Below are 20,929 nucleotides of genomic sequence, written 5' to 3' on the forward strand. Positions count from 1 at the left end.
CATCCCCTCAATAATAAATTTGCCGTTTTTGCATACCGTTGGGGGCAGGGGGGAAATGACCTGTCAGGGAAAGCTGCAGCAACCGGGTCTCTGGCACTGAGTATGGTTCCTTGGCTCAGAAGGGAATTGAGGTGAACAGGAGAGCAGATGTAATAGGGGATGCAATGGTTAAGGGAACAGACAGGAGGATCTGCGGATGTGAAAGAGACTCCTGGATGCTATGTTAGCCCTCTGGTGCCAGGATCAGGATGTCTCAGACTGGGTTCACAGTATTCTTAAAGGGGAGGGAGAGCAGCCAGAAGTCATGATACATATTGGTAACAACAACAAGAGGGATGAAGTTCTGAAGAGCAAATGTAGGGAGCTAGGAAGGAAGCTGAAAAGAAGCATCTCCAGGGTAGTAATCTCCAGATTGCAGCCTGTGCATCTCATTAGTGAGGGTAAGAATAGGATGATTTGACAGATTGAATGTGTGGCTGAAGAACTGGTTCAGGGAGCAGGGTTTCAGCTTTCTGGATCATTGGGATCTCTTCTGGGTAATGTATAACCTGTACAGTAGGGATGGGTTATACCTAGTCTCAGGAACAATAACCTTGAAGGTAGGCTTGCTGGAGCTGTTGGGGAGGGATTAACCCAAGTTGGCAGAGGGATGGGACCCAGAGTGTTTGGACAGAGGATGGAACAGTTGGTGTAATGGTAGATGCAATGTGTAAACTGTGCAGGAGGATAGGCTGTGGGAAGAGCACAAATGCAGTCAGTTACATGGTTGAAATATGTTTAATGCAAGAAGTATCAGGAACAAGGATGATGAATTTAGAGCATGGATCAGTATACGGAACAATGACATTGAGACCATTACAGAGACTTGGCTACCACAAGTGTTACAACAGGATATGGCAGGATGTGGATGAGATACATAGCTAGGCTGAAAAGTGGCTGATGGAGTTCAATCCAGAAAAATATGAAGCGATTCACTTTGGAAGGTTGAACTTAAAGGCTGAACTCACAGTTAATAGCAGGGTTCTTCATTGTGGAGGAACAGAGATCTTGGGGTTCACATCCATAGATGTGATAGATAGAGCCCTCAAATTTGCAACACAAATTGATAGGGTGGTTATGAATGTGTATTGTGTGTTGGCCTTCATTAGTTGGGAGATTGTGTTTAAGAGCCAAGAGATAATGTTGAAGCTCTATAAAACTCCGGTTACACCACATTTGAAGTATTGTGTTCAGTACTGGTCACCTCATTATCGGAAGGATGTTAAGTCGTTAAAGAGGATGCAGAGGAGGTCTAGTAGATTCTGCCTAGGTTAGTGAATATGTTTTATGCCAAAAGGCTGAACAAATTCGTGCTTTTCTCTTTAGAGTGAAGGAGGCTGAGATGTGATATGATAGAGAAGTATAAGATGATAAGAGGCATAGATACAGTGAACAGCCTGAGCCTTTTGTCCCAGGGTGGCAATAGCTAATAGGAGAGGTGATTGGAGGAAATTGTAGGGGAGATGTCAAATCCCCTACACAAATTGTGGTACGTGCATGGAACACACTGCCAAGGATGGTCACAGAGGCAGATATAGCAGGGACATTGAAGAGACTTGTAGATAAGCACATAGATGGTTGAAAGATGATAGGCAATGAAGGAGAGAAGTGTTAGATTGATCTTGGAGTAGAATAAAATAAGGGGCTGTGTTCTATGTTAATTGTTGAGGCTGAGGACCTTGGATGACATTTTCAAAGGAGCAGATTGCTTAGTTGTCTATTCTAAGCATGCGTTCTGAGAAAGAGTAAATAACCTAGGGACTCTTAACTATTCCTCACTCTGGCCTCTTATATCTTCACATTAGCCTATCACCACCCCTGAGTCCTCTCCTCCTCCCCTTTCACCTATGATTCACTCTCTTCTTCTATCTGTTTCCTTCCCCCCTAGTCCTTTACCTTTCCCACCCACCTGGCTTCTCCCATCTCCTAGCTATCCCCCTTCCTTTCTGGTCCTACAGAAGAATCTCGGTCTGAAATTTCAACTGTTCGTTCATTTCTGTGGATGCTGCCTGACTTGCTGAGATCCTCCAGCATTTTGTGTGTGTTACTCCAGTTTCTTCTGGCTAGTCGAGATCAGTTTGTCCCATATTTAAACCTCCAGCTTTCCATTTGCATTGATCAAAATATGCTAACTCGGAACAGGTCAGAAGAGGGCAGTGCTATTGGGTCATGCCCCTACGCCCCTTACCACAGTGAAATATAACATTCAAATTTCCATTCTCCCAAAGAGAAGTGTGGTTTAGCAGATGAAAGGCACTTGGTAGTTTAAGTCTCTGATTACTGTGACTCTTGTGATTTCAGGGGGCATCTGCACTCTTTGATATGATGGAATATTACGACTCAACACTCTGCCTCAGAATTTCCTTCAGCAGGAACATTGGAAGAAGAGGTTGGATGGCAGCAGCTCAGCTGATTCAGAAGGTAGCAGCACTACAGCGTATATTAGGAGTCACAGAGTCATAAAAAGGGACAGCACAGAAAAGGTCCTCTGGCCCATCTAGTCCATGCCAGACCATTTAAACTGCCTAATCTCATCAACATGCACTAGGACTAGCCCTCTATACCCCTACCATCAATGTACCCTTCCAAGTTTCTCTTAAGCATTGAAGTCAAGCTCTCATCCACCATGTGCACTGGTAGCTCGTTCCACACTCTCACCAGCCTCTGAGTGAAGCAGTCTCTCCTCCGCTAAAACTTCTCACCTTTCTTCCTTAACCCAAGCCCTACAGTTGTAGTTCCTTCTAACTTGTGAAGAAGTTGAAATTCAAGAACTGTTTTGAAGACATTTTTGCTTCCAATAACCACATAACAATTGTTTTGTTGTCCATTTAATTTTAAAAGGTAACTGTGTCACTGAATTGCAGTCTCATTTCTTTCACCAATTCCTGCTCAAGTGTCTGCTTTCACCTGTTGCTCACCTTCCTCTTCTCTGAATTCAATCCCTTAACATGCCACACCCCACCCCCAGCTCTTTTTGCCAATCATCTTTTACCCTTCCTTGATCTACCTATCACCTACCACCCACCACCCCATCCTCTTTTTTACCAGCACAATCTGATCCAAAATATCAACAGTTTGTGATCACTCAAGTTGAGTATGATGTTGTTCTAAGGGGTTGTCTATTGGTGGGTCCTCAGGTGCCTGTAGAGACCGATGCAGGATCCACATATTCTGCTTCAGTGTGGGCAAGAGTCAGTGGGGGCTGAGGCTAGTGGTTCAGAATCTCCTTTAACAGCTGCTGATTGTTCTCTGGCACACTGGAACTTTCCCTTTAACAGATTTCCTCCAGCTGTTTCTATTGATTGGAATGTCTTCCAAGTTTTTAGATGTAATGTTACATTTCTCTGGCTCATTTTGATGTTATTGTTGAAGTGTTTTCTTCAAAGATAACATTAACCCCTTCAACAGATGCTGCTCAAGTCACTGGATTCGACTAGCAATTTTTTTTCTGAATTCCAGTATCTGTAGTCTCTTGTGTTAATTAGGGGTCCATTACTACTCATCAATTTTGTCCTGATTAAGCTCTTTGAAGATACCTATGTGACTATTTCTTTTGTACTGTAAGATGTCACCTCCAATATGGGGCAGGATATTAGCTGATCCATCCCACCGTTGGATTCTGATGTTACTGATTTGAAGTCCTTTCAAAAGTAAAGAAAAAAGGCATAAAACTTATTGTTTCATTATCGTTATGTTAAGCACTGAGCGGACAAAGGAATAGGAAATGCAAAGTAGGAAAATTCTAGTAGCTAAGAACAAAGAAGAGATAAAGATGGCAGGCCAATGTGCTCAGCTCTTTTTATACCATATTTCCACTCATATTTGGAGATAGTTAATCAAGTTGGTGTGGTCTTTCAGTGATTCTGTTGTAGATTTTGTAAATAAAATGGCAGAGGTGTTTAACGTTTAAGAGAAACTGTAACAATTGCTTTATTATCAACCAAACACAGAACATTGAGCATGGTAAAAAACTTCATGTCATAACGTCACCTTAAAGTGTTGGTGGTTGAAGCTCAATGTCGGTGGTTGTGAAGTGTGTTTATGTTTCCACCCCTTACATTACCCTACAATATTAAGGTTATCATTTTATTATGGATTAATTGAGAATCTGCACAAGAGAATGAATCTCAGGGTTGTATATGGTGACATATATGTTCTTTGAACTTTAATTATTAAAAGTACAAGCTATTATGAGAAAGTTAAATTGCAAAGAAAATAACAATTATAAGTACAATCTAATACAACACCACCACCTACACTCAACAACCATGCTGTTTCCCGCTGCTGCCCTCACTGCTGCATTGTACATGGAGTAGGCTTCAACTGGTGACTAGGCTTCAAGTATCAGACTGTGAGGCAGCACTATAAGACCATAAGACATAGGAGCAGAATTAGGCCATCTGGCCATCGAATTTGCTCCGCCATTCGATCATAGCTGATCCTTTTTTTCTATCTCCTCCTCAGCCTCACTCCCCGGCCTTCTCCCCGTAACCTTTGATGCCATGCGCAATCAAGAACCTATCAATCTCTGCCTTAAATATGCTCAACGACCTGACCTCCACAGCAGCAAGTGGCAACAAATTCCACAAATTCACCACCCTTTGGCTAAAGAAATTTTTCCACATCTCTGTTTTGAAAGGATGCCCCTCTATGCCCCTCTATCCTGAGGCTGTGCCCTCTTGTCCTAGACTCTCCCACCATGGAAAACATCCTTTCCACATCTACTCTGTTTAGGCCTTTCAACATTCAAAAGGTTTCAATGAGATCCCCCCCCCCCCCCACCATCCTTCTGAATTGCAGCGAGTACAGACCCAGAGCCTTCAAATGTTACTCATATGATAACCCTTTCATTCCTGGAATCATCCTTGTGAACCTCCTCTGGACCCTCTCCATCCTTGCCCACCACCAACATCACTGATGGCTTTTGACAGTTTACTACGCTCAAAGACATGATCTGATATACAGCGCATGAGAAATTCTGTAGATGCTGCAAATCCAGAGCCAAGCAAACAAAATGCTGGAGGAACTCTGCTGGTTGGGCAGCATCTATGCAACAGGCAGTCCTGATGAAGGGTCTCAGCCTGAAACGTCAACTGTTTATTCATTTCCATAGATGCTGCCCGACCTGTTAAGTTCCTCCAGAATTTTGTGTGTGTTGCGTCTGATATTTGGAACCATTTAAAAATAGTCTCCGTGGATTTAAATAATTAAAAGGTGTTAATTGTTTAAAAGATAATTGTAAAACATAAATAATACATTTAGTTAAGAAATGCATTAAACTACTGCATATTAATTAAAAACATAAATATAACATGAAGTACAGAAAAGTAAGTAAAAACTTAACTCAAACTAACCTTTTTAATGAAAGTCATTGTCCCCAGGGAAACCACTTGTACATTAGCTGAGGAGGCAGATATAAAAAAAGTGCTGTTAGCCTTGCACTCCGGAGGCCAAGACTGATGATCTGGAGATGTAAGGCTGAATTCCACAGTGATGTTCATTAAAATATAGCTAATTAAAACAAACCTGAAATAAAATTCTTACTACAGTTGATGGATCTGAAACCACCAGCATACTATCAAACTTCAGCAGGTTCATTAATATCTTTAGCAAGAAGTGTTCTGTCATCTTTAGTTTTGACATACCAATGAAGGGTCTTGGCCTAAAGCATTAATCAATTGCTGTTCTCCATAGATGCTGCCTGACCCTCTGAGTTCTTCCAGCAATCTGTGTGTGTTTCTCTGTCATTTTACCTAATGGAGTCATAGGACAGTGCAGCACAGAAACGGGCCTTTCGACACATCTAGTCCATGCCGAGCCATTTAAACTGGGTATTCCCATTGCCACTTTCAATGAAATATGGACATTGTATCCACAGATCTGTATCCCCCGATCCCTTTCTTCTACTACACTCCTCAGTGCCCTGCCATTCACAGTGCATGACCTAACCTGCTCAGTTCTACCGAAGTGCAAAACCTCACATTTGTCTGCCATTTTTCAGCCCTAATTGAGACCAACTTCATCATGGCCTACTCTACCTGTCCAGTGGAGTGACATAGCAAATCACTCAGTTCAAGAATAATTAGGGACAGGTAATAAATGCTGGCACTAGAGTTGGCAGATGCTGGAATCTAGAGCAACTAACAATCTGCTTGAAGAACCCTGCAGGTCAAGCAGCATCTGTACAAATAAAGGAATTGTTGACATTTTAGGTCAAAACCCTGATTCCTCCAGATCATTTGTTGCGATAAATGCAGATACTTACAATTATACCACTATTCTGAAAACAGATAAAAGAATTTCCTTGATAGTGCCAGTTCGATAGATCCATCTGCTGGCATTAACATCTTAAACACTCTTTATTTTACACTAAGTGCCGGAGGAACTTAAGAAGTCAGTAACATCTATGGAAGTGAATATACAGTCAATGTTTTGGGCCTAAAACAGTCTCAGCCTGAAAGGTCGACTGTTTATTCATTTTCATAGATGCTGCCTGACCTGCTGAGTTCCTCTAGCATTTTGTGTGCATTGCTCTGGATTTCCTGCATCTGCGGAGTATCTTGTGTTTACTCTTTATTTTAGTCTACTTTGAGTCCATTTTGATAACTGGAACAAAATGACTATTTTAACTTCCTCAGAGTAACAGCTTGCAAGAGTTTGAGGCATCTGGAATCCCTTTGATGGACAACACAGCCTCCTGTTTGGCACGAGGACTGAGAGCTAACCATCATCTGAGGGTCTTACGACTGGATAATGCCAGGTTGAGTGGCCGCTCACTGATGCAGTTAGGTAAGATTTTCATTTAATCTGAGTGTCTTTCAGGGTAATCAAACTGCAATCAGATCAAGGAAATTTTGATCTGTTGACTTTTTCCGCTGTGATTGGTTGCAACTAGAACTAGAAGCCATAGGTTAAAGGAGAAAGGTGAAATAGTTAAAGGGAACCTGAGAGGGAACTTATTCATTTAGAAGGTGGAATGAGCTGCCAGAAGAAGTGTTTGATGTGGCTTCAATTTTATTATTCGTTTATTTATTTATTGAGATACAGTGCTGAGTAGCTCCTTGTTTCATGCTGCCCCAGCAATTCCCTAATTTAATGCTGGCCTAATCATAGGACAATTTTACAATGAGCAGATCAGCCTAATGCAGTCTCTGGACTGTGGGAGGAAACCAGAGCACCTGGAGGAAACTCATGCGGTCATGGCAGAACATACAAACTCCCTACCGGCAGTGGGGGAAGAATTGAACACCGGTCACTGGTACTGTAAAGCATTGTGCTAATCACTATGCCTTTGTTCTGCCAAAATTTAAGAGAAATTTGGACAGGTACGTGGATGGGATGGCGATGGAGGGCTATGGTCTGGGTGCAGGTTGATGGGACTCAGCAGAATAGCAGTTCAGTATAGACAAGGTGGGCTGAGGACCTGGTTTGAGCTGTAGTGCTCTATGACTCTAAAAAAAATGTGTTCACATAAGGATGGGTTTGAGATTCTGGTCAGATAGAAGATTATGCTCAAGACAGACCTTTGATGTACCAGTTCCTGATATCAATACTGAGCTAACCAATCCAAATTGACTGACTCAGGGTAGGATGCTGAGATGGGACGATACATCATAGATATAGGGATATAAATCAAAGCTGCATGGTTAAGATTATCTTCTTGCATTTTTATCATAAAAAATCAATCTCTTTGAATTCCAAATCAAATCATAAAAACAAATGGCTTTGTAAGATGTAAGGAGTAAGTAGAACATTAAGGAATATAATTAACGTCAGCACTGCACTATTTAGTGCGGGCATGTAAAAATTATTGTGGTATTTTACTGCAATTGTTATCCTTTTGGTTAATAACTTCATTCAAATTATGCACAAAGAAGTAGTATGTGACTATATTACGCAATGAACTAAAATTCATTGCCAGCCAAGGGTCAGTTTGTCACTTTCCCTCCTCACTTGCAAGGTTTGTCTATTCAAGGGCACAGCTGATCCTTTGGGATAGCAAGAGGGTGGGTTACATTGTCGGAGGTGACATCTTTCAGACGAGGTATCTGAATCTGAAGACACCGTTTGACTTCCCAGCTGGCCATCAACAATACCACTGTCATATGTCAAGGAAGTTCGAGAGAGATATCCTGGGTGTCTTAACCAATTTTGATCTCTCAACTAACATCACAAGAGTGGACAGGACTGAACCATGCAGATAGATCACCAACCTGCTGCAGTGCCTTATAGGCTTCAGTGCTAGCATACTACAGTCCAGTACAGAAGGCTGGGGATGTGTTGGATAAAGTGGTGTTCTGCAACTCCCTGAGCAAAGAGTCTAAATGCACTTTCCACCTGGCCCCAATTCTGTACATCAGCCAATGCTGGTGCACTAAACAGCTCCATTTATTTGATTGGGCTCCCTCATCTTCATCGGGGTCTCTCTTCCACACTTCTGAGATAGTTAACTGCGTACACAGTGTCCTGAGCATTGATCCCTCTCATCTGTCCAACAACCTGTTTGACCCTCTACCATCAGGCTGGAGTTACCATAGCATTAAGCCAAGGTCTTTTATGACTGGAAACAGCTTCTTCCCCCCAGCAATAAGACAACTAAACTCTCTTCCAGAACCCAGTTCTCACCACATATGAAACACCAGTAGCATTATGGCATTTATTTTTTAACTTGTGATGTTAATACACCTTATTATTTGTGGTAATATTACTTTATGTGTTGTGTTTGAGTTATTTGTACTGTGTTATGCACCTTGGCCTAGAGGAACATCTGTTTCCTTTATTGGTTTACATGTGTGTGGCTGAATGACAATAAACTTGAACTTGATTTCAAAGATAACTCCATGTAAGTATTTAGTTTAAATTCATAGTATGTTTACTGTTTTAAAATAATTTATACATTTCATAATTTAAATCATTATTGACCATTTTTAAAATTCTCTGCTCTTCAAGGCCATCAGGGTGTTGCTGGAAACAGGGCCTTGGGCTCCATTTTCTGGAAGACTAGATATCGTTCATACCCAACTTCACCTGCAGGAAAATTATAAAACCCAAGCTTTGAGGTCTTAGGGAGCAGATTAACTATAAAAAATGAGTACAGCTACAGAGCATACATGGGTACTGGTTGATCCATGCTTGATCTTGCTCTGTGTTTCACTAGCATTACGCTGTCATTTCCTGGAGCTTGATGTTTGCAAATTGGTTGCTGCATTACTTGGATTCCAAGAATGACTATAGTCTTTTTGATAAACACAGGAGATTTTGTAGATGCTGGAAATCCAGAGCAACACACACAAGATGCTGGAGGAACTCAGCAGGTCAGGCAGGGCAGCATCTATGGAAATGAATGAATAGTCAATCTTTAGGGCCAAGACTCTTCATCAGGACTTGTCAACATTTTGGGCTGAGACCCTTCGTCAGGAGAGTTGGGTCGTGGCCCAAAACGTCAACTGCTTATTCACTTCCGTAGATGCAGCCTGACCCGCTGAATTCCTCCGGCGCTTTGTTGTGTGATAGTCTTATTGGGATTGCGTTTGCACTTGGTGCAACTGAATCTGTTGTTTTCCATGTGACTTCCCTCAGTGTGTGCCTTGAAGATGAACCAAGTGCTTCAGGAACTTTACTTGGCGGACAACAACCTGAGCAGTGATCAAGACTCGATGCACCTGCGAGATCTGTTGCAGGTGAATTGTACCATACAATTATTAGACCTTAAAAACAACTGTATCTTCAACACAGGTAAATACCTGTCATGCTTTTTCAGATAAGCCAAAACAATTCATAGAGACTTGTAGCACAGAAACAGGCTCTTGGGCCATCATGTGACTGCTATCTGTTGTACCTATCTTTGTCCAATTCAGTGTTGTGACAGTGACAGCACAACTGCAGATCATAGGCTGATTACAAATATTACAATGACTCATCAAGATGCACACCCTGTGCATCTCCCTCAGTGATGCATTTAAGTGCCAACCTACATTACCTGCTCAAATGGTAATACCAACATACAAACGTTTGTAAAATCCAACCAAAAGTCATGGATACAGCACAGTCCATCACGGGTAAAGCCTTCCCCACCATTGGGCACATCTACAGGAAAGCAGCACACATCAGTGAGGACCCCCACTACCCAGGACATGCTCATTTGTTGTTGCTGCCATCAGGAAAGAGATAGAGGAGCCCCAGGACTCACACCATCAGGTTCAGAAACAGTTATTACCCCTCAGCCATCAGTCACTTGAACCAAAGGAGATGACATCACTCAACTTCACTTACACCATCATTGAAATATTCCCCAACCTATGGACTCACTTTCTAGGACTCCTCATCTCATGTTTTTGATATTTATTGCTTATTTACTTATTGTTGTTGTTGTTATTATTATTATTATTATTATTATTATTATTATTATTATTATTATTATTATTATTATTATTATTATTATTATTATTATTATTATTATTTATTTTTGTATTTATACAGTTTGTTGTCTTTTGCACACTGGTTGCACACCCAGGTTGGTGTGATTATTATTCTGTGGACTTAAGTATGCCTGTAAGAAAGTAAATCTCAGAATAGTATAAGGTGGCATATATGTATTTTGATAATAAATTTACTTTGAAATTGGTAGAGTTGTTCTTAAACTCTCTGAGTCAGCGAAGAAAATTCTGCTGCTGAGTCAAGAGGGAAACTTGGTGCCTTCAATCGCTTAGTACATTAATGCTGTGTCTGGTTCCATGTTTTCCAGTGTGTTGCAACTCTGATGGGTATTGTTTATGGCACATTAGTTAATGAGCTTGTGTTAAGCTCCAGGGAGCAATATGTACCTACAGAGCTTTATATTTGAAATTCTGCTGAATCTTTGTAGCAGTTTTCTACATATGAGCATGAAGATCACATATAAGACCACAAGATACAGGAGCTGAATTAGCCTATTGAATCTGCTCCACCATTTCATCATGGCTGATCTAATTTTCCTCTTGGCCCCAATTGCCTGCCATCTCCCCATATCCCCTCATGTCCTGAGCTATCAGGAATCTGTCAACCTCTACCTTAAATAAGCATAAAGCCTTGGCCTCCATAGCTGCCTGTGGCAAAGAATTCCACAGAATCACCACTTTCTGGCTAAATAAATTTCTCCTCATGTTCGTTCTAAAAAGACACTCCTCTATTTTGAGATTGTGTCCTCTGGTCTTAGACTCTCCCACCACAGGAAACATCTAATCCACATCCACTCTATCAGGACCTTTCACCATTTGATAGGTTTCAATGAGGTCACCCCTCATTCTTCTGAGTTCCAGTGAATACAGGGCCAGAACAATCACAATTCCTTCATATGATAAGACATTCGATCCTGTAATCATTTTCATGAACCTTCTTTGAACCCTCTTCAGTTCCAGCACATCCGTTCCAAGATTAGGGGCCAAAAACTGTTCACAATACTCCAGTGAGGCTTCAGCGGTGCTTTATAAAGTCTCAACTTTACATCTTTGCTTTTATACTCTAGTCCTCTTGAAATGAATGCTAACATTGTACTTGCCTTCCTTACCACAGGCTCAACCTGCAAGTTAACTTATAGGGAATCCTGCACAAGTACTCCCAAGCCCTTTTGAGTTCATCTTTTTGTATTTTCTCTCCAGTTAGAAAATAGACTATGTTCTTCTACCAAAGTGCATGACCATACACTTCCTGACACTGTATTCCATCTGCCATTTCCTTGCCCATTCTCTAATCTGTCTAAGTCCTTTTGTAGCCTTTCTACTTCGACAAAACTACCTGCCCTTTCAGCTGTCTTCATATTGTCTGCAAACTTTGCAATAAAGCCATTAATTCCATCATCCAAATAATTGATATATAACGTAAAAAGAATCAGTCACAACACAAACCCTGATGGAACACCTCAAATCAACAGCAGCAAATCAGAAAAGCCTCTCTGTTCTCCCACTCTTCGCATTCTGCCAATCACGCACTACTTTATCCATGCTAGGATCTTTCCTGTAATACCACGGGGTCGTAGCTTGTTAAGCATCCTCATGTGTGGCACCTTGTCAAAGGTCTTCTGAAAATCCAAGTACACAACATCAACCAATTCTCCTTTGTTTATCCTGCTTGTTATTCTTCAAAGAATTCCAACAGATTTGTCAGGCAAGATTTTCATTTGAGGAAACCATGCTGACTACGGCCTATTATATCATGCAGCTTCAAGTACCCTGAGACCTCATCCTTGACAGTCGAATCCAATATCTTTCCGACCACAGAGGTCAGACTAACTGGCCTACAGTTTCCTTTCTTCTGCCTCTCTCTCTTCCTGAAGAGTGAAGAGACATTTGCAGTTTTCCAGTCCTTTGGAACCATTCCGGAATCTAGTGATCTTTCAGAACCCTGAGGTGTACACCATCTGGTCCAAGTGATTTATCTACTTTCAGACCTTTCATTTTCTCAACACCCTTCTCTCTAGTTATGGTAAATTCACACACTTCATGACCTCTGACATCTGGAATTTCCACAATACAACTTGTATATTCCACAGTGAAGACTGATGCAAAATTCTGTTCATCAGTCATTTCCTTCTCCCCCATTACTTCCTCTCCAGCATCGGTTTCCAGCAGTCTAATATCAACTCTCGCCTCTCATTTACACTTTTTGTTTCTGAAGAAACTTCTGGAATCCTCTTTTAATATTATTGGCTAGCTTACTTTCATATTCCATCTTTACCTTCTTAATAACTTCTTTAATTGCCTTATGCTGTTTTTTAAAAGCTTCCCAATCCTCTAACTTTCTACTAGTTTTTGGTCTATTTTTTGCCCCCTCTTTGGCTTTTATGTTGGCTTTTATTTCTCTTGTTAGCTATGGTTGTGTCATCTTTCCTTTAGAATACTTCTTCCCCTTTGGGATGCATATAACCTGTGCCTTCTGAATTGCTTCCAGAAATTCCAGCCTTTGTAGCTCCACCGTCATTCCTGCCAGTGTATTTTTCCAAAGAATTCTGGCCAACTGCTCTCTCCTTTATTCCTTTACTCCACTGTAATACCATTACATCTGAGTTTAGCTTCTCATCAAGTTTCAGGGTTCATTCAATCATATGATCACTTACTGCTAAGGGTTCTTTTACCTTGAGGTCTCTAATCAATTCTGGTTCATTGCACAACACCCTATCCAGAATAGCTGATCAACCATGAGCTGCTTTAAAAAGCCATCTCATAGACATGCTAGAAACTCCCCCTCCTGGAATCCAGCATCAACCTGATCTTTTGATCAGGTTTTGAAACCTCCCATGACTTCGTAACATGGCCCATTTGGCATGCATTTTCTATCTCCCATTGTAACTTGTAGGCCAAACTGTTACTACTGTTTGCGGTCTGTATACAACTCCCATCAGGGTCTTTTAACTCTTGCAGTTCCTTAACTCTATCTACAAAGATTCAACATCTTCTGACCCTATGTAACCTCTTTCTAATAAATTGATTTCATTTTTTACCAACAGAGCAAAACCACCCCCTTTGCCTTCGTACCTGTCCTTTTGACACAATGTGTATCCTTGAACTTTACGCTCCCAGCAAAAATCTTCTTTCAACAATGCCTACAGCAGCATACTGGCCAATCTGCATCCGTGCTGCAAGTTCATCTACCTTATTCCATATACTGTGCTCATTCAAATATAACACCTTCAGTTATGTATTCACCCTTTATGGTTGTGTCCGCCTTTTAAATTGCAACTCAACTTGTTGATTGCAATTTTGCCTTATCAACAGCCTCTCTTCACTGCACATTGCCTCTGTTTGTAAACCTCATCTTCAGCACTATCATCTGCCTTTCCTATGATACTTCTTGCATTTAAAGCTCAGGACACCATGCTCAACCTTTCGATTCCTAACTTTGTCTGAAGTCTTAACTACATCTGCCTCCACAAATTCTCCACTAACTGTTCTGGCACTCTGGTTCCCATCCTCCTGCAACTCTAGTTTAAACTCCACCATGAAGCATTAACAAACATTCTTGCTAGGATATTAGACCCCTCCAGTTCAGGTGCAAACCATTATTTCTGTACAGGTCCCACCTTCCCTGGAAGAGAGCCCAATGATCCAAAATATTATGCCCTCTCTCCTACACCAAATCCTGAGCCTCATATTAAACTGTATAATCTAGTTCTGGTCTTCCTAATCTCTAAACTGAAACTTGGATCAATTAAGCTGAATGTGTGGCACTAAAACAGTAGATTCCAGTTAATTGGGACACACTGTGACAAGTACATTTTGGCCCAATTAAGTGGCTTCCACTATCAGTCAAAGTTTCATGGAAATAGTTAGAAAATATAAAACAGTTAAAAATAGTATTAAAAAAGACAAACTACTGTTTAACTGAGCAATAAATTCTGAATTTATATGAAATAGAGTGTAAATTAGAACACAGAGGAATTCATCCAGTGTACTGCTGTGTTCTTTTGATTAACTGTTAATGAACAATATCGGCATCGATGCCAATTGTAATTTTTTCGGCAAGTGTCAAATCTTTTTGAGGCATTTTGGCAAGGGTTTCAAATTTTTTAAGTTCAAAATATAATCATAAAATTATCAAAAATGGCTGTTTTTTTGAATCAGAGTTCATCAGCCCAAATGGAGAACAGAAGCACATACAACACTATTTAATAACTGCTCACTATAAGCATGGTGTAGTGTCCAACAGCCACGCAAATGCACATGATTGTCACAAATTTGAAACCGTTCAGAAACAGAATGCTGTCCCAATAAAGTGGCATAATGTCCCAAATAAACAAAGGGAATCCCAGCTATTTTCTTGTTTAGTTTTTGTTCTTTAAGAATTGTCGCAATTAAGTGGCTGCCCTGATTAACTGATGGCCCAATCAACTGGAGTCCACTGTATATAGGATAAGTGTAAATGAGCAAATGTTTCAAATCATTGGGGCAAACTATGCCATGAAGAGAGAGCTGTCCAACACTCTGCAGGCCAGTTAATAACAAATAAATCCTTCTGAATTTCCAGTGACAGCATTTACCTAAGAATCAGGTTTATTATCACTGACATACAATGCTCTATATTGTGATTTTTTCATCTTGCATCTACAATACAGTGCAATACATAAAAAGTTACCAATAAGTTCAAATACAAGAGATTCTCCAGACATTGGAAATCCAGAACAACACAGATAAAATGCTAAGCGACCTCAGCCGTTCCAGCAGCACCTGTGAGCAAGAATAAAAAGCGGATGTTTCAGGCCAAGACCCTTCATTAGTGTCCTGATGTAAGGTCTCACCCAAAATGTTGGCTCATTATTCCTCTTCATAGACAATGCCAGACCTGCTGAGTTCCTCCAATATTTTGTGTGCATTACTATAAGTTACAGTAAAGACTATATATGCAAGTAAGCAGTGCAAAAAAAAGAGCAAAATACTGAAGCAGTGTTCATTGACCTGTTCAGAAATCTGATGCCAGATGGGAAGAAGCTGTTCCTAAAACTTAGAAGCTCTTGTACATCCTTGCCTGTATTGCATATGCTGTCAGTAATGGATCGGACCATGACATACAAGATTGAAAAGTACATAAAGTTGTGAGCAAAGTTAACAAAGGTTAATAAGTCAAATCTGTTTCTAGGACTGGAGGACATCTGTGAAGGTCTTAAAGGACAGAAGCAAGGACTGAAAAAACTTATTCTTTGGAACAACAAACTGACTCACAAAGGAATGACTCACTTAGCTGCCATTCTAGTAAGTTAACAGAGTCAACAAAAGCAATAATATTGCAGTTATAGATCATATATTGTAGGAATGCTTATTGACTAAGGAGTTCAAAGTGGCAAAAGTTTGAACTCTGAGTTTAAATCTCGAAGCAATGTGAAACCGAATGCAATGGCATTCATATCTCTGATTATTTTTGTGTCTCATCCTTGTGAATATGTTTAAAATCTTTTTATTGACATATAGTGTGGAGTAGGCCCTTCCAGCCTGGGAATTGAACCTAGGTCCTTGGTACTGTAAGGCATTGTGCTAACTACTATGTTACCGTGCTGCCCATTCTATTGTATTTTTTTGTTTTGCTTGATAAATGAGATATGATTGACTTTCTGAAAAGGAAGCTGTGAACAGTGAAGAAGTGAAGCCAATGGTTGCTGCTTGCTTTATCATGAATTTATGGAACAAAATTGTATAATTATCTATGTCATCTCACAAATCTATGCCAATGCTTATGCTCTGAATGACTCATCTCCCATGCTCTTCATCCTGCATGCTGAGTCACTAATGTTAACAATAAAATAGGATTATATAATCTCTGCACTTGTCCCATTTGTGCCTGTGGTTGGTCTTTGTGAAGCAATGCAATCAGTTTTATTTTCTTGAGCTTTCCCTATAACCCTGCAACTTTTTTAAACAAATAGATACGTAGTGGATAGCATGGCACTGAAGCGCGGGGCATTCCAGAGTTCAGAGTTCAGTTCCACAGCTTCTCTAAGGAGTTTGTAACTTCTCCCCGTGAAACTGTGTGTTTCCCCTGCATGCTCTTGTTTCCTCCCACAGTCCAAAAATATAACAGTTAGTAGGTCATTGTGAATTGTCCTGTGATTAGGCTAGGGCAATGCGACTCGTTGGGATGTTCTGTACTGTATCACTAAATGGGAGTAAATAAATAAGTAACAGTAAACGCAAAAGATTCTGCAGATGCTGAAAATCCAGAGTGATGCACACGAAACGCTGGAGGATCTCAGCAGGTCGGTAGCACTTATGGAAATGAATAAACAGTCGATGCTTTGGGCTGAGACCCTTCTTTAGGACTGGAAAGGAAGGACAAAATGCCAGAATAACAAGGTAGGGGGTGACGAATGAGGGTAGCTAGAAGGTGATAGGTAAAGCCAGATGGGTGGAAAAGGTAAAGGGCTGAAGAAGAAGGAATCTGACAGGAGAGGAGAGTAAACAAAGATACGCTGGCATTGGAAAGGGTGCAGTGTCGGTTTACGAGAATGATCCAGCGAACAAAAGGGTTAATATACGAGGAGCGTTTGTTTGTTCTGGGTCTGAACTCACTGAGGTTTAGAAGAATGAAGGGGAATCTCATTGAAACCTATCAAATATTGAATGGGCATGGAGAGGATGTTTCATGTGGTGGGGGAGTCTATGTCCAGAGGGCACAGCCTCAGAATTGAAGGACATTCCTTTAGAATAAAGATGAAGAGGGACGTCTTTAGACAAAGGATGGCGATTCTGCGGAATTCATTGCCACAGATAGCTGTGGAGGCCAGGTCATTTGGTATATTTAAAGCAGAATTTGATAGGTTTTTCATTAGAAAAGGTGACAAAGGTTGGTGGGGGTGGGGGGTGGAGAAGGCAGGAGAATGGGGTTGAGAGGGATAATAAATCAACCATGATGCAATAGTGGAGCAGACTCGATGGGCTGAATGGCCTAATTCTGCTCCTATGTCTTATGGTCATATACAGTAGTGGAATATAATAATTAGGAAAAATGGGAAGGGATTCAGGTGTTCAGATTGGGAGAAGGATTAATTTAACTGATCAATGCTGATAATGCACAGGCAGTTTTATGAGAACATTTCAGAAGTGGAAAATGTGACACAAAGGAATATGGAGATGTCTCACTCAGGGCAGTAGAAAATGCTGGCAGATGTAGAGGTGTGGATAATTATTTAAGAGCTTAGACTGAGAGAAGCGGAAGCCAGGAGCTAGGAGAGGGTGAGCTACATCACAGAGGAGAGCAAATCCATTACAAAATCTATAGATTAAGAGAAGAGTTTAAATGCAAATGTTTTAGGAACAGTAGATAGCAGTGAGACAATGGAACTGAATAAAGGGGAAACACAATAGATTCTGCAGATGCTGGAAATCCAGAGCAACACACACAAAACACTGGAGGAATTCAACATGTCAGGCAGCATCTATGATAAAGAGTAAACAGTCAACATTTTGGACCAAAACCCTCCATCAAGACTGGAAAAGAAGGGGAGAGTCAGATTAAGAAGGTGAGGGAAGGGGTGGAAGAATTACAAGGTAGCAGGTGATAGGTGAAATCCGGAGAGGGGGAGGAGATAAAGTAAGGAGCTGGGAAGTTTATGTGCGAAAGTAATAAATGGCTGGAGAATCCTTGCAAGCAGAACAGTGCCACACCTGTTCCTAACCTCCTCTCTCGTTTCCATTCAGGACCCCAAACAGTCCAACCAGCTGAGTTGACAATTCGTCTGCGATTCCTTTGGGGTCATCTGCTGTATCTGGTGCTCCTGGTGTGGCCTTCTGTATATTGGTGAGACTGATGTAGTCGGGAAACTGCTGTGCCAAGAACATTCGCTCCATATGCCATGCAGAGCGGGATCTCTCAGAGCCCATCCATTTCAATTCCTCTTTCCGCTCACATTCTGACATGTCAGTCCACGGGAGGCCACACTCAGGTTGGAGGAGCAACATGTTATATTCCATCTGGGTAGCTTCCAACCTGATGGCATCAACATTAATTTCACCATTTCACCATTCTCCATTCCTATTTCCCTCTCTCAATCTATCTCCTTATCTGCTCATTAACTCCCTCTGGTGCTCGAATCCTTCCCTATCTTCCATGTTCTTCTGTCCTCTCCGATTAGATTCCCCCTTCTCCAGCCCTTTATCTCTTTCACCGATCAACTTCCCAGCTCTTTACTTTATCCCTCCCCCTTTCCACGTTTCGCCTATCACCTGCCTCCTTGTACTTTTTCCACCTCTCTCCTTCCCGCCTATTTACTTTGCCTTCTCCTCTTCCTTTCCAGTTCTGATGAAGGGTCTTGGCCCAAAACATTGGCTGCTTATTCTTTTTCATCAATGTTGCCCGGCCTGCTGAGTTACTCCGGTATTTTGTGCGTGCATTGCCAGTGATATTAAACCTGCTTCTGGTTCAAGTATCACTCTGAGAATACCGATTTCTGACCTCTGTGAAACCAGGGATCTGATGCATCCAGGCTCCCTCGATGGATTGGAGGAGATTCACCAGGCTAGTTGCTCAGATGAGAGGGTTGTCCTGTCAAAACCAGTCGGCAAATTGAACCTGAATTCCATGAACTTTAGAAGACTGAGCTATAACCTTATTCAGACATTTAAGTCCCTGAGAGGTTTTGACAAGAAAGATGGTTTGACTCCTGTGATCTAGCTCCAGATTACGGTGGTGATCATTTAAAACTGAGAAGTATGTCAACATTTCTTCTCTCAGAGGTTAGTAAATTTGTGGAATTCTCTGCCTCCAAGAGTGATGGTGTTGTATTTGAGGTGGAGATCGATAAATATTTGAAAGTTTGAGGAATTGAGGTTTATGGGGATTTGGCATGGAAGAGCCAAGGTAGTGTAGTAGTTAGTGCAACGCTTTTACACCTCGGCACATTGGAGTTCAATTCTGGTGTCCTCTGTAAGAAAGTTTGTGCATTCTTCTTGTGAGCACGTGGGTTTCCTCCAGGTGCTGCGGTCTCCCTTCACAGTCTAAAGGCTTACCATTTAGTAGGTGAATTGGTCATTGTAAATTGTGCTGTGATTGGGCTAGTGTTAAATAGGTGGGTTACTGGGCAGTGAGGCTTGTTGGGCTGGACAAGTTCGTTTAACATAGTATCTCTAATAAAAAAGAGGAGTTGGAGCCAGCATAGATCAGCCATGATCACACTGAATGTGGGGCAGGTTTGAGAGGGTGAGAGGTCTACTGCTTCTATTTTCTTGTCTTCTTTTGATTCCCAACCTTTGTCACTGCAATATCCCAATTAGTAAATTTCTTTCTGATTGGTCATCATTGTGACAAGGTTATCAGTAATTGCTACACTTCTGCACTCTTGCCTTGGTCGGTTTAACCTTCTGAGATACTTAATGTGGCAAGTTGCTGATAATGCAAGCTCTTTGTCTCGGTTGTGTATAAGGGAAATACTGGTGGTCTCTGGACATCCACATTCACTGACCAGCCATGATCTCATTAACCGAGCAGATTGAAAGATAGTGATATGAAGAGTGCACAGACTGTGGGTAAGTTTAATCTCATAAACAAAAAAAAAAATTCTGCAGATACTGGAGAGACATATTCCTCTCCATAGAGTCCTGATAAAGGGTTTGCCTGAAATGTCAAAAGCTTATTTCCTCTCCATAAATGACCATAAGACCGTAAGATATAGGAGCAGAATTAGGCCATTTGGCTCATCATCAGCTTTGCCATTTCATCTTAGCTAATCCATTTTCCCTCACAGTCTCAGTCTCCTGCCTTCTCCCTGTATTCCTTCATGCCCTGACTAATCAAAAATCTATTAATCTTTTCTCTAAATATACCCATATCTTGGCCTCCACAGCCGCCTATGGCAACAAATTCCACAAATTCGCCACTCTTTGGCTAAAGAAATGCCTCCGCATTTCTGTTTGACTTTGTCTTTTACTTCTAAAAGTCCCTCTAGTCTGAGGCTGTGTCCACTGGTCTTAGACTCCCCCACCATAGGATCCCCCACCATCCATAACCACTCTGTTGAAGCTTTTCAACATTCAGTAGGTGTCAATGAGGTCACCCTTCATTCTTCTGAACTCCATTAAGTACATGTCCACGGCCATCCAATGCTACCTCCGGCATCTGCTACTATGGCCATCTGGTGCAACTCCGGCAATTCCTCCGGCATTTTGTGTGAGTTTAATGTCACATTGGGCGCAAAAGTAGAACACTGGATAGAAAGAGAGAAGAAAATAAAGAGAAATAGAATGCTTTTTATAAAGTTTTAATTTTATTTTACTCTTCAACAAAAATATAAAACCTTAAGAAATGAGACACTACAATTGTAATGGTTAATTTTCAGTGCAGCAAGGTTGATTGGGAATAATTAATACTTATTATGTTGTTAAAAGGGAATTTACACTTGAAGTGACTTCATTTGACTTAACTTTCTCTGGTGAGT

General features: G+C 41.1%; 1 protein-coding gene across 1 annotated transcript in view; it reads left to right on the forward strand.

The window, feature by feature from the left end:
- si:dkey-288a3.2 (protein phosphatase 1 regulatory subunit 37) overlaps positions 1-20,929 on the forward strand; it is a 306,412-nt gene that overhangs the window by 99,598 nt on the left and 185,885 nt on the right. The window contains exons 6-9 of the mRNA XM_059988169.1: positions 2,341-2,460; positions 6,678-6,828; positions 9,619-9,774; positions 15,646-15,758. Of these exons, the coding sequence (XP_059844152.1) occupies positions 2,341-2,460; positions 6,678-6,828; positions 9,619-9,774; positions 15,646-15,758 (540 nt within the window). The remainder of the gene's footprint in view (positions 1-2,340; positions 2,461-6,677; positions 6,829-9,618; positions 9,775-15,645; positions 15,759-20,929) is intronic.

This window comes from Hypanus sabinus, chromosome 2 (assembly GCF_030144855.1).
Source record: "Hypanus sabinus isolate sHypSab1 chromosome 2, sHypSab1.hap1, whole genome shotgun sequence".
NCBI lineage: Eukaryota > Metazoa > Chordata > Chondrichthyes > Myliobatiformes > Dasyatidae > Hypanus > Hypanus sabinus.